The sequence below is a fragment of the Chelonia mydas genome, chromosome 27, assembly GCF_015237465.2.
Source record: "Chelonia mydas isolate rCheMyd1 chromosome 27, rCheMyd1.pri.v2, whole genome shotgun sequence".
Classification (NCBI taxonomy): domain Eukaryota; kingdom Metazoa; phylum Chordata; order Testudines; family Cheloniidae; genus Chelonia; species Chelonia mydas.
The window spans coordinates 14,378,361-14,395,474 of NC_057860.1; the positions used below are offsets into that span (position 1 = coordinate 14,378,361).

At 51.0% G+C, this 17,114-nt stretch overlaps 1 protein-coding gene across 3 annotated transcripts in view; it reads right to left on the bottom strand.

The window, feature by feature from the left end:
• The window catches only part of ZNF385C (zinc finger protein 385C), a 186,541-nt gene extending 170,292 nt beyond the window's left edge, over positions 1-16,249 (bottom strand). Inside the window, exon 1 of one of the 3 annotated variants that reach the window (XM_043536779.1) lies at positions 16,170-16,249. In XM_043536779.1, the coding sequence (XP_043392714.1) occupies positions 16,170-16,215 (46 nt within the window). In that variant the 5' untranslated portion in view covers positions 16,216-16,249. The remainder of the gene's footprint in view (positions 1-16,169) is intronic. The other 2 variants (XM_043536780.1, XM_043536781.1) reach the window with 2 other exon arrangements.
• Between the last annotated feature and the right edge of the window lie 865 nt (positions 16,250-17,114).

Here is a 17,114-nt window from a genome sequence, read left to right on the forward strand (position 1 = left end):
TTGGGCGGGTGTGTGCATGGCAAGAGAAACCTCGCAGCACATGCGATCAGACAAGAACAGACTGAGTGAGAGACCTGGTCTGACGGAGCAGCGAACAGCACGTGGCTGACCCTGGAAGAAAGCTGGGGAGAGGTTTTGGGACGGGGTACAGGATGAAAAGCGCATTTTGGTGAGGTGAGCAAAAGAAGCCATTTCCTGCTGTTTGATTCCCTCTGAGTTCAGAGACATGGGACTTGGGACATTCTTTGTAAATAAACAAAACCACATCCTATCACCAACTTGTATTCTGACTGGGGACATCCACAGGCTCAAACTCCAGCTAGCCTCTCAGGCAACGAACTTGTCATGGCAGGAGATGTTACAGTCTTACATGTTCTTTTCTTAGTGCGTGAGCCGTGGGTAGTCTTTGGAAAAAATGCAGCATCATTCTCAGTTCTGTGATGAAGACCTTGTTGGGAGGAGCTGTTGAAAACCATAGGAGAGTTGACTGTCCCCCTTAATCTCTCTAATCAGAGTCAATTCTTGCTCCCTAGAAACTGGATGTTAGTGCTTTGAACTGAGATTCCTGAAAGAAGGGATTGCTTGCATGCTGTTTGTAACCATCTCTGTTCCAGGACTAGCACAGCGAGTTACATTAAAGCACACCCACACTCTGCCTCACTAATTTCTTCTCTAATGGGAAGTCGACCAGCAAGGCCCTGAAATCTGCTACCACTCCTCAAAGGGGCAACGATATTTATTAATATGGGAAATGACGAACAAGTCTTGGAAGCCAGCTCCAGAGCATGAATTCCTGAACCCAGGCTAAACAGGACAACATATTCAAAAGCACCCAAGAGGTCATGACTGGGCTAGCATTTGCACTCATTCCTGGCATGTGCTATGTAAGCAACAGGCTGAGGAAGGAGGGTTTTGCTGGGGTTTTATTTATTTTTAAGCATTTCAGAGTCCATCAAAAGAAACTTCAACCATAGAACAAACAGTAAATCTTCTGTGCTGCAAATGCTTCCAGCAGTTCAAACAAATGCAAAGTAGCTGCTCTCCTGCCCAAAACAAACAGCATGTATGTGTCGCTCTCTCTGGGAGCGCGGCGTTTCTTGGAGAGATGAGACGTGGGCAGGCGCAAGCAGCCTGGGGAACAGATGACAAACGTTAATGGGAAGAAGTGTTACTACTTCAAAAGGAGGATTTGAGTCAGACAGCCCGAGCAAATCCAGCACCACACCAATGCAGTTGTTCCCTTTCCAAATAAATAAATAACCTGTTAAAAGGCACTTGGCTTCTGTGGGCGAGGGAGCAGAGAGCTGGAGTACACAGCTACCCGACTGGTTCCCAACTCATGGCAGCTTGGTGGCTATGTGAACTACTGAGGTGCTGGGTCTTTGTTCTATTTCCAAGCACACACAAGACAAGATCACATCACAAGAACCATCAGCATCTTTCCTGGCACGCTCAGCAGAGGGAACAAGAACTAAACAGGCCCCGGGGAATAAATTCCCCTCCATTGGTAATTACTGTTTTGGGGGGTTGATGAGATCACAAATTCAGTTGATGAAGGTCACTGTGTCGACACAAGGTACTTCGACTCCTGGAAGGCATTTGACTTAGTCCTGCACGATACCAACCATGCAGAACCCTTGTCAAATAAACATTGGCAGTGTTATCTTTGAAAACTCATGGTGATCAGGGGAGGTCCCGGACGACTGGAAAAAGGCTAATGTAGTGCCCATCTTTAAAAAAGGGAAGGAGGAGGATCCTGGGAACTACAGGCCAGTCAGCCTCACCTCAGTCCCTGGAAAAATCATGGAGCAGGTCCTCAAGGAATCCATTCTGAAGCACTTAGAGGAGAGGAAAATGATCAGGAACAGTCAGCATGGATTCGCCAAGGGCAAGTCATGCCTGACTAACTTAATTGCCTTCTATGATGAGAGGTCAATTCCTCTTGTGCGTTATTTACCTTCATTATGACTAATGGCTATGTGGCAAAAAACAAAAGATCTGTTTTGTGTGTGAAGCATTTTCCTTGCGGGAACTTGTGTATGTCTGATCGCAGATGTAACTAAATATTTCATATGCTTTAAAAAAAAAAAAAAAAAACACCAAGATAACTGGCTCTGTGGACGAGGGGAAAGCAGTGGACGTGTTATTCCTTGACTTTAGCAAAGCTTTTGACACGGTCTCCCACAGTATTCTTCCCAGCAACTTAAAGAAGTATGGGCTGGATGAATGGACTATAAGGTGGATAGAAAGCTGGCTAGATTGTCGGGCTCAACGGGTAGTGATCAATGGCTCCATGTCTAGTTGGCAGCCGGTATCAAGCGGAGTGCCCCAAGGGTCGGTCCTCAGGCCGGTTTTGTTCACTATCTTCAATAATGATCTGGAGGATGGCATGGATTGCACCCTCAGCAAGTTTGCAGATGACACTAAACTGGGAGGAGAGGCAGACACACTGGAGGGTAGGGATAGGATACAGAGGGACCTAGACAAATTAGAGGATTGGGCCAAAAGAAATCTGATGAGGTTCAACAAGGACAAGTGCAGAGTCCTGCACTTAGGATGGAAGAATCCACTGCACCGCTACAGACTAGGGACCGAATGGCTCGGCAGCAGTTCTGCAGAAAAGGACCTAGGGGTTACAGTGGACGAGAAGCTGGATATCAGTCAACAGTGTGCCCTTGTTGCCAAGAAGGCCAATGGCATTTTGGGATGTATAAGTAGGGGCATTGCCAGCAGATCGAGGGACGTGATCGTTCCCCTCTATTCAACATTGGTGAGGCCTCATCTGGAGTACTGTGTCCAGTTTTGGGCCCCACACTACAAGAAGGATGTGGAAAAATTGGAAAGAGTCCAGCGGAGGGCAACAAAAATGATTAGGGGTCTGGAACACATGACTTATGAGGAGAGGCTGAGGGAACTGGGATTGTTTAGTCTGCAGAAGAGAAGAATGAGGGGGGATTTGATAGCTGCTTTCAACTACTTGAAAGGGGGTTCTAAAGAAGATGGAGCTAGGCTGTTCTCAGTGGTGGCAGATGACAGAAGGAGGAGTAATGGTCTCAAGTTGCAGTGGGGGAGGTTTAGGTTGGATATTAGGAAAAACTTTTTCACTAGGAGGGTGGTGAAACACTGGAATGGGTTACCTAGGGAGGTGGTGGAATCTCCTTCCTTAGAAGTTTTTAAGGTCAGGCTTGACAAAGCCCTGGCTGGGATGATTTAGTTGGGGATTGGTCCTGCTTTGAGCAGGGGGTTGGACTAGATGACCTCCTGAGGTCCCTTCCCACCCAGATATTCTATGATTCTATGAGTGTGGCCTAGTGGATAGCACAACGGATCTGGGATGCCGGAGACCAGGTTCTACTCCCAACTCTGCCTGCTGGGTAACTGTGCCACCTCGCCATTCTGTACCTCAGTTCCCCCCCGCCATAAAATGAAGATAACACTGATCTACTGATGAAATGCACTATATAAAAGAGGTAGTGATTATAATAAATGGATTTTAAATGGTTAACTGGTGGATCTCAGAGTCATTGTAAATGGGAAATCTTCCCCCCTCGGGGATCTGTTCTTGGCCTGAAGTTATTCAATATCTTGGAAGAAAATAGGAAATCATGGCTGGCAAAATATGCAGAGGACGTAAAGATCAGCGGAATGGTAACAGCACTGGGGCCAGGTCACTTATACAGAGCGGCCTGCATTGCTTCATAAGGCGGCTCATTTGAATACAGCCAACGGAAGGTCACCGGTCTAGGAACAAAGACTGGAGACCACACTTCCAGAATGGGACTGCGCTGGGATGCAGGGACACTGCAGAGGAATCCGGGTCATAGTAGATCACCCAACTGAACATGCACTCCCACTGCGATGCTGCAACTAAGAGGGCAAAAGCAGTCGTCGGATGTACAAGCAAGTGAATGTCAGACAGGAGCAGGGAAGTGGTGTCACCCCTGGGCACAGCACTAGCCAGATCATTACTGGATACGGCGTCCAGGTCCTTGCATAATTCACAGAGGAAGTTGACAAACTGGAAAGGGTTCAGAAAAGAGCTATAAGAACGAGTCCAGGTGTGGGAAACCTGCTTTAGAATTAGAGGCTTAAGCAGCTCAGTCTATTGGTTTAAGCTTCTCTTGGACTAGAGGTGACTTGATCGTGGCCTGCCAGTACCTACCTGGGGAAGAGATTTCGGATGGCAGTGGGCTCTTTACTCTAGCAGAAAAAGGCAGAACAAGATCCAGTGGTTTGAAGCTGAAGCCAGACACACTGAGACCAGAGGGAAGGAACATGTTATTAAAAGTGAGGGTTACTACCACTGGGCTAGCTGCCCTAGGGCCATGGCGGATTCTCCATCATGTGAAGTCTTTAAATCACACCGGGATGGCTTTCTACAAGCTACGCTGTAAATCTGCATCAAGCCCATAACTGGTGTTTGAAATCACCAGCCAAGAGTCTCTGCTCCTGCGAGGTGGGAGTTCAGACAAGGTCACTGTAGTGGCCCCTTCCGGCTGTCACAGCTGTGAACAAGGTGTATCACAGTAGTGCCTAGAAGCCCCCACTGAGCTCAGGGCCCCATTGGCCGGACATTGCCCAGACACAGTGTGAGAACATCTCGGCCCCATAGAGCTCACAGTCAAGACAGGCAAAGGCTGGGAGGTGTGGGGGGGAAGAGGGAACTGAGGCACAGAGAGATGAAATGACCTGCCCAAGGTCACACAGAGAGTTGAACCCACATTCCCAGTCTCAGCCCAGAGGACCCCTCCTATCAGTTCTGTATAGCAGACACACCCTTCTGGTGAGCAACTCCACTCTGCCCTGACAGGGGAATGGGTTTTTTACGCCTCTAATTGCTACAGTTCCACTCCTTCCTCCTTCTTACCCACCTTCCAGCTTTTTCCCTTGACGTGACTTGCTGATTAAGCGAGGAGAGAGTGGAGGATGCTCGCAGTGACGTATGCAGGAGTGGTACTTTGCCTTCCATTATTTCTCTTGCTAACACGCAAGGAATTCTCGTTTCAGACACACCCCCATTAATTACAACCTGTGCTTTCAACGAATTACAGAAGCAAAGTCATCCAGGGAACAACATGCCCGAGCTCTCTGCAATGCCAGGTGCCAGTAATTACTCACAGGCTCAAAAACCCAAGGGCAGTTATGTGGTTGGGGCCACTGAGACAGGTTCACATGCAGAACTTTAAATCACTCGTGCAACCCCCCCGAGATCACATGCATGTTTGTCGGGCATGGAGACTGCATGCAATTACAGCAACAAAAACTCTGTCATTTCCCGGCCTCCAGCCAGGGCACTTCCGGCCACGATCCTGTCGCATCTCATGAGCTCAGCGAGGTCAGGCTAGATCCGTGCTTGGATGGGAGATGGCTCAGCAGTCGGCACTCTTGCGTTGGAGTCGATGGCCCTGGGGGTCGTTCTGGTGCCCGGGAAGAGCGGTAATGTCTAAATCCCGACTGAGCCAAAGCCCAGCAGTGAAGGAAGGGCTCACTGCAGGTACTGTCTTTCAGAGGAGATGTAAAGACCAAGTCCTGAGCATTCATGGTTATTGACTGCCATGGTCACGATGGCGTTTTTCATACACGTCAAGGAAGTAACCCTGGTGCCCTGAGGAAAAGGCTTTGGACTGCAGCACCGTCAAGCCAGCCCATTCAGAGGGAAATGGCAAGTAGGGACCCGTCCTGTGCAACGCACAGAAAACAAGCCGTGGTGCCCTGCCAAGGACGGCTGAAGATGACCCCCGAGGCCGCCATTCCGTGACCTCAGCACCCACCTCTTCATGCAGCGCGTGAGGAAGACACTGTCCGGTTGGGTCACCCCTGTAGCAATCTTGCTGGTTTCCCCACCGGACAGGAGCCAAGGAGAATGAAGCAGCGACGTCCTCTACAACATGGTTGATTCCAAGAGAGGATCAGCTGCAACTCGAGGGCTTGAGCCCCTTAGAAGGGGGTCGGTGCAGATGCTGACCCCTTGCTGCTGCTTTTCACCAAGGCGAACGATGAAGCTCTTAGCAGGGCCACGCTCCCCCTCCCAGATGCCTCTAGCAAGGCTAAACGGCCCAGGGTTCACAGTGCAGACACACCCTTCGTGGCAGCACTCTGTGACCCCGGACTGAATTTAAGGTGCTGGTTTGCTCTATAAAGCCCTAAGGGAGACTTTGCTCCTGAAGAGACCACCTCTCCCCTTGCACCAGTCTCCCCCCTATTCATTTTATTTATAAATGCTGTACATTCTCATCCACAATAATTAAGAACATGAAAATCAAGACTTTGGAACTCTCTGAAAGTTCCCAGGATTTAGTGATCACATGAAATGCTAATTAGCAGAGCAACTGTGACCAGGGAGCCCCAAACCACTGCAGCCCTTTTCAACCTAACTCACATTTACCCCTTCAACAGAACTTCTGCTTCACAGAAAGGCCTGTGGCTTAACGAAGCTCAGCTGTGCCTGTGTCTAGTGCTGGGCGATCAGTTACCGCCCCCGACAAGCCTGCTAGGGCTCTGCAGGGCTGATTTTTCTCACCCTTGTCAAATGCTCAGAGTCCTCCTCGACATCTAGCCTGTGAACTGACTTCTTCACCCTACACTCCTTCCAGGGAGCTTCTCTCCTTCCAAGCAGGGAGCAAGGAGGAACACTCACGTGGGAAGCGTCCCAGAGGGGTTGCTGATGCTGGGACAGACACCACTGCCTGAAGGAATTCTGTTAAACCAGGATTGATAAATAAATTGGTTAGTCTCTAAGGTGCCACAAGTCCTCCTTTTCTTTTTGCGGATACAGACTAACACGGCTGCTACTCTGAAACCGGACAGAGACACACACACACACAGACACAAGGGATGAGGGGGGCAAGCAGGGGAGAAGAAAGGAAGAGGGGCAGGTGCGGACTGAAGATGGGGTGATGGTCAGAGCAAGCAGCCAGTCAGCACAGACAGGACAGAGCAAGTCCTGACAAACCCCCAGCCAGGTCTCTGAATGTCCAGAGATCCCTGCTTCGGCTGCTTCTGGCAGGTGCAGTGTGGTGGGAGCGGGGTGTACTCAGAGTTAAAACCCTGCTCGTAGGAAAAGCACACAGGGAACCTAAGTGTTCCCAGGTGACAGTCAGCAATAGAGCATCCCCTAAAACTGGCCTGAAACTTTCCCTTCAGCACTGACGCAGCGGGAAAGACGTCCCCTACTCAAACCCCAACATCTCTTCCTGCAGTAACAAGAGGTTTTCCTTATAAATCTCCCATCACAGCACTGGCCAGTTTCAACCCTGCTCCGCTCATAAGAGCTGACACCGCAGAAGCTGTCTGGGGACCAGAATACGGCCAGAGACACTGACCTGCTGCCTCCGGGGGCTACACTACTGTCTGACAGAGAGAGGTGCTCACTGGTACGCTGTGCGCTGCCAGGGAGCTGCCCGTTCTCCATCCCCAACCTCTGATAAAGGAGGAACCGAGGTTGAGGGTTTCCAAAAAGTGATTAGCAATTTTGGGGGGCCACGTGGCTTTTCCAGAAGATGCTGAACACCCACCCCTTGAAATCCAGGCACCCTGAAGACATAAAAACTGAAGTGCCCCAAATTGTTGGGAACAGCTTGGCCAGCTTAATAAATTGCCTTAATAAATTGCCAGCCAGGGCAGGAAAATGCACCAGTCAGCTTGCTCAGCAAATTAAGACTTGCAAAATAAAAAAGTATCCATGTCTTTTCGCCCTCCCTAACCGGCTTTCCCTCCTCTCTGCCCTCCACCCCTCCTTGTGAATAAAACAAGCAACACTTCAGATCCAAATTCCATTCCCTGTGAAGTACAAAATTAAAGACTGACCATGGAGCCAAACTGAGCAAAATCTAGTTTGGTTTAATTCCTCCACGGCCCGTTGGTAAAAGGAACCCCGCTGTTTTCTACAGGAAATAGCATATGCACTTTTGCCTTCACATACCGCCACTGCATCATCAGGGTTACAGGAGCCGCCTTATACATTCATACCGAAGCAGCAGCTCTCAGCACCGAGCTAGACACGGCGGGGCCGGGCGGGGGAGGCGCGGCGGGAATAGATTAACATTAAAACTTAACCTAGAAAATTTTCCCTTGCAATTTCCCAGTGATCTTTTTATCAACTAATTTTAAGAAAGTTCCCATAATTAGGGCAGGGAAATAGAGACTTGGGAACATTCCCCTTTGCAACAAGAGCAAATCTGTCCCAATGCAGTTTAAAGTTCCAGGCTGATCTCCAGTTTAGCAAACTGCCCCTTCCTTTCTGCCTTTCCCAGAGATGCCCCTGGCTGGTACCAGCCTCACCGCCGCTTGGGCTGCGCAGCTGCCACGGAGTTTTAACTTTGTTTTTAGAAGAGGTTTCGTGACCTGCTCCCCTGTCTCCGTTGTGCAAAGAGCTGGGATGCGAATGGCAGCAACCCACCGTGCAGGACCCAAGTTACTATTATTGCAACTGTTCCAACCTTCCTCTCCCTTGCCCACCTCCTGCCTCGATGCGACTTGCCAAACAAGCGAGGAGAGCGGAGGATGCTGCAGCGATGTATGCGGGAGTGGTACTTCGCCTTCAATCATTTCTCTATTGTGTGTCAGTTGCAATGTGGTAGCACCAGGCAATCCCCAGCCCCACTGGGCTACACAACAGCTGCCCCCGGTCCTGTAGCATCTCCAAATCTTTACGGTCTCTCTCCTCACAACCCCGTCAGGGAGGGCAGTGCTATTACGCAGACGGGGAACTGAGGCACACGGAGACTAGCCCAAGGTCACACTGAAGGAGCAAGGAACTGATCCCAAGTCCCCTAAGCCCCAGGATAGAGGTCTAATGACTGCACCTTCCTTCCTCTCTTTTAGCATGAGAGGCCCCATAGAGCAAGTACAGACCCTTCCTCCCACACACTGAGCCTGTGAGGCCCATGGGATTCTGGAAAATTAATTCCTCCTTAATTGCTTAATTGCACACTGAGGAGCATTGAAAGAGTTTGGGTCTCTTCTGCGTCATGCAGCACAAGCATCCTGTCTGGCTGCAACTACTGGCCTGTGTTGATGTGCCAGAAAGCAGGATACAAGCCTGGAAGGACCATTGTCTGTCCTCGTGTGGCCTGAAGTGGGATATTGGACCATCTGGACAGTGCCATTACACCAGGGCCTGCTAATGTCAGAAAGTTCAGGTCTGGAAGCTACAGGTACGAGGGACAAACACAAGGAGATCATTGGGACTTGGAAAAAATTGCAACACCTGAATATGGACCAAGCAAATTCAGAGAGGCAAGTACTGCCTCTGTGGCATCCTGCCGTGAGCACTCGAGGCAAGCTTTCTTGCAGGTACACAGGAACGAGGAATTACCCAGGGCAAGTCAATCATTTCGGCATGTCTCTACAGCTGGCCTTTGCAGCCTCCCAAGGCTCCAGGAGGCTCCTTCAAAATACAGATTTTTTTTTTTTAAATAACTTGCAAGTAAATTGTTGTGGTGCCTGTAAAAACAAAAACAAGCACTTGTTACCATGCAGCCATCGACCAAATCTCCTGGAGAGCACGGATGCAATTCCTGCGAGGGGCTACTTGACATATAAACCACCACACTATTTTGGACGCAATCTAAAAATATCAGGCAAAGAAACAGCCTTTGTATATCACAATGTTATTTCTAAACTGACAAAGAGAACCTCGTGGGCTTTGTTCCTGCTCTCCAGGCTGCACATTTTGCATTTTTTACTTTGCCATGGAATGATTAAGAGCCTGTGGAACCGTGGGCTCAAGGTGTGGAAACGCCAAAGGGCAGCAGTGCCGGAAAAACCAGCTCTATGGGACTCTTCGTTAGTTCAGAAAAACCAAGAAATCATACGTTGAGACATGAGTGAATTTTCAGAAGTAAAAGCAAATCAAAGCAAAAGGCAACGCAAAGCAACGCTGTCACGGGGTTTCAGGCCAGCGTAGAAAAGCTTTGAACACAGGGCTTTGTTTACTCAGAGGCAGGCTTACAATACATCGGACACTTTTAAAATACAGATATATCCGCAGGGCTGCAAGAATAAATTAAAAGCAAAAGAAGGAAAGAATCCAGGAAATTAAGATTTCTCTCATAGGGTAGCTATATTTCAAATTATAGCCACAGCATCCAGTGTCCCTTTGCAGGCAATAAGGTAGCAGCAAGCGTGTTCATTTTTCAGAGTAACAGCCGTGTTAGTCTGTATTCGCAAAAAGAAAAGGAGGACTTGTGGCACCTTAGAGACTAACCAATTTATCTGAGCATGAGCTTTTGTGAGCTACAGCTCACTTCATCCGATGCATCCGATGAAGTGAGCTATAGCTCACGAAAGCTTATGCTCAAATAAATTGGTTAGTCTCTAAGGTGCCACAAGTACTCCTTTTCTTTTTGCGTGTTCATTTTGTGTGGTTGCTACTTGCTGTCTTTCATTGGTGCCTTTATGAATACTTTATAATGAGAGCCCCTTAGCAAAACATTAATTCAACCATTTAGGGAGCAATCCAGGCCCTACTGAAGTCAGTGGGAGTTTTGCCGCTGATTTCAAGGGGGCCAGAGTTTCACCTTAAGAATTAAGCTTCACAATGCCCAAGTTGTCAGTTCAAACCCTGTCTCAGGTGTGTGGGAATAAACAGGGAGAAGTAAACTATCACCTTCAGTGCGGTTACTCCGGAATTACATCTACATGCTGGAGAGCAGAATCCGGCTGCACCTTAGTGCGGATCTACGCACAGAAGACACACCAGTGCCACGAAATCAAAGCTCCCATTTTGGCAGAGCGCATTCACACTGTGCCACCTGGACCAGCTCCAGTTACGTTGCCCGTGTCCACACAGCAGCAGCCGTATCCCAAAAAGCATGGCGCACTGCGGCTGGGCATCCCAGGGGCCTCTGCACCACCTGCAGGCTCATCCTGGCGTGGGAAACATTTGCAGTGGAGTGTGGGAGAGCCGCTGAAACTGCAAGGAACTGCAGGAGTCGTGGGTCACGCTCAGAATTCTAGCCGATCGATCCCGTAACGCACTATTCCTGAACTGCGCGGATGAGGAACCCCGCATGCTAACCCCTTGTTGGCGGCCTCAGCAGACAGGCCAAGGCCGGATTGGACAACAGAGACAGAACCGCGTGTAGGCCCCGGCTCATGCTGGGAAGGAGAAGTCCGCGCTGCAGCTGCCCATGCTGTAGCAACACAAAGGCCTTTGGTCTCAAAGGTTGCCAAGCCAGCCCCCTTCGCCCTCAGGAAACCAACCTGCCGAGATAACACACTCCTTGCACGTGGCAACAGAAACACCTTTTGCCCTGAGGTCGTGTCTGAAAAATTCCGAGAGGAGATTTTGATGGGCTGCTGCAGGACCGGAAGGCAGCAAGAAAACAACGCAAACCACCACCAACTAGAGCGATCGGAGGGCAGGGCAGGAAAGCCCAGCAGAGATTTAAATGGGACGTGTCTATTCAAGCGGTTTATTATTGCTCGGTTAAACTGCAGTATTTACGCTAATTCCTGCCAGCACAAATACACCGAGTGTCTGAATCTGGTGTCTCGTATCTTCCCTCTACAACAATAATGGAGAGAGGCTCCCCACATGGGGGCGCGGGGCAGGGAAGGGATTAGTAACGAAGGCTCCGATTGAGCAAAGCACTTAAGCCCATGCTTAACTTTAGGCACATGCTTAAACACTCTGCACCCGAGTGGGACATTCAGCCCATTCTGCGGGAATTACTGACGTGAAGCACATGCGCCCAGGTTCTGCTGACTGAGGGCCCGATCCTAACCCCACAGAAATACATGGCAAAACTTTCTGTGGGAGCAGAATTGGGCCCAGTGGCTAGAGCTCTGCTGGCTACGGTTATGGAAAGCTCTCCCAGGAAGGAAGGAGGTTGGGAAAGAAGACGAAGACATCCCAAGCTTACAGGGGGGCAGAAAGAATCCCAGCAGGACCCACACGCCCACATTATCGCCATCCGAACTGGGCAGCCTCAGGAAAGCACTGCAGGGCAATATAAATAAATCCGTCCTACCAGCTGCAGCTCTCCCGCCGGTTAACCAATGGTCTATCACCATCTTTTGCTGAAAAGGTTTCCCTTTTGGTTCACCAAGATTCAACCGCAGGACACAATAGCTCAAGTCTGCAAATCCTAACCCAGATCCCCGCCCCCAGCTTTGCTGGATTTGGCACCCAGGCCCCGATCCTGCAGTCGGATCCCCCTGCCTGTGCAGATCCCCAAGCGGGCACATCGATCCGAGCGAGGACAGCACACGTCAGGGAATGTCAGGTTAAAGTGACCTGTGCCCTGCCCCTTTAAGCACTGACAGTCTGTGGAGGGGGTCAACGGGGCTAGCTCTGGTTGCAGACTTGTGTGTGTTCCTAAAGGACAGGGCAGCCATAGGGCTTGTGCCAGCTTATTAGTCTGTCTGTTTGATCCTAAGCTAAATAAACCTCCCGTTACAAAACGTCCCCTGGGCTTGGGAGCGCAACACCACCACATTCCTGGTCCTGATAACCACGGCAGGTGCAACAGCCTCCTCCTTTGCAACAGCCTCCTCCTTTGCAACAGCCTCCTGAACCAGCCTCCTCGGACTGTACTCGGCCATTTTTCTCCTCCTTTCTGCTGCTGGTTATTATTTAGCTCTGCACAAGAGCCTTGAGAGTCAGTTTACAAGGCGGAAGCCATCCAAAAATAAGGGGGCAGGGAAAATCCCCGGTTGTTCTGCTCCTCATGGACTGAACTGGGCGGTTCGGACGCAGAGGGAAAAGCAGGACCAGCTCTCCAAGTTTAACTGCATTGCGCGCTGATCGCATTTGTTCAAAACAGAACAACCCTAACGCGCTCCCGTGTTGTGTGATGACTTAAACAACGGAACCTACACAAGACCGGCTGGACATGGCATAAACCAGCTGCTTCGAAATGAAAGGGCCAAATGCAAGGGGGGAGGGAGGTAAGCCACGCAAAGAATTTGCCCCTAAAGGCAATAAATATAGGACCTCCCCACCAATGTGTTTAACCTTTAAAGCACAATGCTGCTCCCACCAATATGAATGGGAATTTTGCTCATAGCTTCTGCTTCTTACGAAGTGGTCATGATTTTATAGGGTCTCAAAATATTTGGTGTCAAAGCCCCAACTCCAGGAGTCGTGGTTATGGGAGAATCTCAGATTTCACTGTAAAAGGACATTTCTGGCCCTTGTGGCCACAGAGAAAAGCTTGAGAAAAGCACGACCTGCTAAAGGCTCAGCAATTAGAAGGAAACAAGAACCCGGCCACCACCATTTCTGGAGCTCACGATTTCTGAACATCTGGAGTTAAAAACCTTGCCAGCGCAAAACCATCACTTGAGCTGGTGAAGGAGCTGAGGAGTGCTAAGGCCAGTGCGTCAGGATGCAATTGCAACAGCTTTGCCATTTTTTGCAAGTGCATCCTCACCTTCTAATTATAGGCCAGCGTAATTTAACTATCCTATAAAATTTCATCCTGAAGACCTCTATTTTTTCTCCTATTTGAAAGCATAAGAGAATTTATTTTAAATATATGTACAGAAAACAAAATGCCCTGAGCCCATTGCTCAATTCAGTGGTATTCAAGGCAGGACATTCGAATTTTATCATCCAGAGAGTTACATTTCACAGTAAACATACTGTTCTGTTCTCAGTATCCCACAGAACTGTGCTAGACAAACAGAACAGATTGCTCCAAGAGCCACCACTTGGCTGGATGGCTCCATCCGAAAGCACCTGCAGCCACTCATAAAAAAAAAAAATGATTGTGCGATTTACTGATGTTATTTGGTGAAGAAACACTCGATCAAGCTGGAAACCGAGGACACAGACTCGACTGTTTCATGCCTCTTACATCTCGCACCAGCTTCTAGCCGCGCAGGGCTATTTTAAGAGAGCGCGCCCCATTTGCAAGCATGGAAGCTTATACAGACTATCCAGACCACACACTTAGATGCTCAGATCAGTACCTAGGGTGAAATTAACCCCGTGCAGACACCAAGCACCAGGCCGATACATTATGTAAATTTCCAGTGATCCAATCCTGCAAAGACTTTCTCACGTGCTAACTTTACGCAATGCAGCCAGCCCCAGCAGCTTCAGAGGGGTGACGCTGGTGCGTTAGGTTAAGCACAGGCATAAAACTTGGCAGGCTCAGGTTATTAGAGGCATTAAGTGGTGCACCGGCATTTTGCTAACCCTCTGCCTGGGGTGAGTGACTCCCCATAAGCCCTCTAACACAGCCTCCCATGCTGGGAAACCAGGCCTAGAGACCTCACTTCAACCCAGAACCAGAGACTTCACCCCATTTTGCTTGGTAAAAGCAGATGCGTTTAAGTTTGAACTTCTGTCTCTGAAAAAAAAAAAAAAGGGGGGGGGGGGGAATCAGCTGCACAACCCCATCAAGCTCTGTTTTCAGACTCAGGGAACGGACTCATTTTTCCCCGTTTGACTCTAATACGTTTGGCATTAAGTGCTGACAGTTCAGCCCGGGTGTTCTGCCAAAGATAAATCAGACACGTAGCTTCTTTTTAAGATACTTACGATTTACTATTCAGGAAAAGATTTCCAGCCCTACCACTCGCACAATCCCCAGGAAAATTCACAGCAGTAACTATGCAGCTATCAAGTGAGTAATCAAATGACCTGAACAACATATTGGAGGACAAGAGGGTCAGAAATCGTCTGGACAGGAGTGACGCTCTGGGGACGAAGTAATTGCTGATCACTGACATTAACATGCTAGAATCACATTTGTTTCATAATGGGAAATCCACTCCTACGCAGGCTGAAGCAATGCCCCACTCGTTACCCAAATCACTCACAGAAAATGCTTTCATGAGGACTCACCAAAAGGCTTTTCCTTTAAAAGCTGAGTACCCCTTGTGGAGAGAGCCAGAAAGCTGAGGCTTGATTTTCTACATAAACCATTCCACTACTGAATGAAATCTACCACTGGGAGCACCCTCCCAGCCAGCCACCGAACTGCAGGGTGCGTAGATTACATGACTTTGCATACTTACTGCAGCAGGCTGACAAGTTTGCTAATATGTCCCAGGACATGGGAGTTATTATCACAGCAATAAAATCCAGACTGCACAGACGTCACCAGCGAACCGCCCTTTTTCCAAGATAAAGGGTTCTTGAAATGAATTACTCACCCAGGGCAACAAGAAAGGGGGTTTAAAGAACCCCGTTTTCTTTTAAGTTCTTCAAAGCAGGTTTCTCTGCCAAATTCACACTTTTTAAAAGAAAAAGTAAAGTTTTATCTCCCCCCACGTGCATCACACACACACACACACACAAATAAAAGACCAAGCAACCCAACCGTGATCTTCAAGGAGACTGGATTCATTCAAATATGCTGAGATTGCAAAAGTTTGTGTTGCCTTAGAAGAGTGAAAGTTTGCAGGGTTAGAGTGGAAGGAGCTGGGGAGCGTGAAGGGGGCGAGACGCCCCCAGACTCCAGTTTCCTGGGAACCTTGGACATTTCCAGCTGCAAGGCGCAAACAATAGAGGAAGCAACAGTAAAGCAGGAAAACAACCCGGTGCATCCAAAGGGCTGCCTTGCGGACAGCCACTTGCAAACAACGGCCCCGATTCTGGCGTCCCGTCCTCACTCACTCTGACACCTTTGACTCCAGGTGGAGCAGCTCCATCTCCTGGTTTACACCAGCCTACGAGGAAGCAGAATCAGGCCTCTTTCTCCAGCTCCATCCCCGTATTTTCGGGGGTCATGCCCGAGCAAATGGCTGGAAAGCAGAGAGTCGGAAGCGTCCCACGGAACCAGCCCGGCTCCGCAGCCCGACCCACTCCCGGCGGAAGCCCGCGGCCCGGTGGGGGCGTTTCCCACCTGCCATCAGGGCTTGCGCCCCCCCCCCCCCCGGCCCGGCTCCCCCAGGGCACGTCGAGCGAAGCCACGGGAGGCTGCGGAGGGGCAGGGGCGGCTCGGGGCTCAGGCTGCCTCAACTTTTGCTGCGGCTGCAACAAACTATTCTGCCCCCCCCCGTCCCGTCCGTGCACGCGCCCGCCCCCCCCGGAGACCTCTCCCTGAGGCTCATTAGTTTAATTAACGAACCCGCGCCGCGCTTTCCAGTGCATCGCCCTCTGCACAGCTGGGGCCGGGGGGGGGGGGTGCACCAAGCGGAGCCGCAGCCGCCCCCCCATCCCCGGGCATGGCCCGGCCCCCGCTCACCTGGCCGGCCCGGCCCCCGCTCACCTGGCCGGCCGCCCCGCCGCGCAGCCGCCCCCGCTCCGGGCAACATTCTCCCCGCGCGCGCGCCCGCCGCCGCCGCTCGCTCCGGAGAGGGCGCTGGGGCCTGGGGAGCGCGCGCGCGCGCGCCCGGGGAAGGGCGGGCCGGGGGGGGGAGCGGAGCAGCTGGTTCTCCTGCCCCCCCCCCCGCACGTGGCTCGCGCCCCTGGTGGCCCATCAGCGCCCCCGGCCTGCACCCCGCGGGGTAGGGCAGGGATGCAGGAGAGCAGCCGGGGGGGGGCACTCTGGGTTCCCCCCCGGGGCCCCCCACGCTGTGGACACTGGGGGGCTCTTCCCGAGGGAGCGGAGTCGGGGAGCTGCCTGGAGGGGCCAGGGCTGCCTCAGGAGGGGGCTGCCCTGGGCTCACAAGGGGGGGGTTCCTGGGCCCCATCCCAGCTTGCTGCCCCCGCCCCCAGCAGCGGGCAGAGCGGATCAGGCACCTCGGTCCTGCCTGTGGGGGTGTCTCCTGGAGAAAGTGGGGGGGCCACCTGAAACCAACACACAGGGGCAGGTCCCGGTGAGCACCACGTCCCCAGCCAGCGAGGGGCCGTCCTGCCCGCCTCCGTTCAGAGCAGTGCGGGCGCCTGCCCCAGGAGGGATGCCCTTCTGAATTAAACCCGAAAGTAGCCACGGGCCACCTGGTGGAACTACATGGCCGGGGACGGCCTACGGGCCTCCACACTGCCCCTCCTGCTTCATGCCAGGCAGCTCGAGGTTCCTCCTGAACAGGGAGTTATCGGGAGGGGAACAGGTCAGAATCCGTGACCTTCAGGATGCCGCCATGTTCCCTGCTTTATTAGAGTTACACAACACCTGATTAGCCTTTGGAACTCACCGCCACAAGATGTCATTGAGACCAAGACCTTAGCAAGAGTCCAAAAAGAACTGGAGATTTATATGGATAATGAGAAC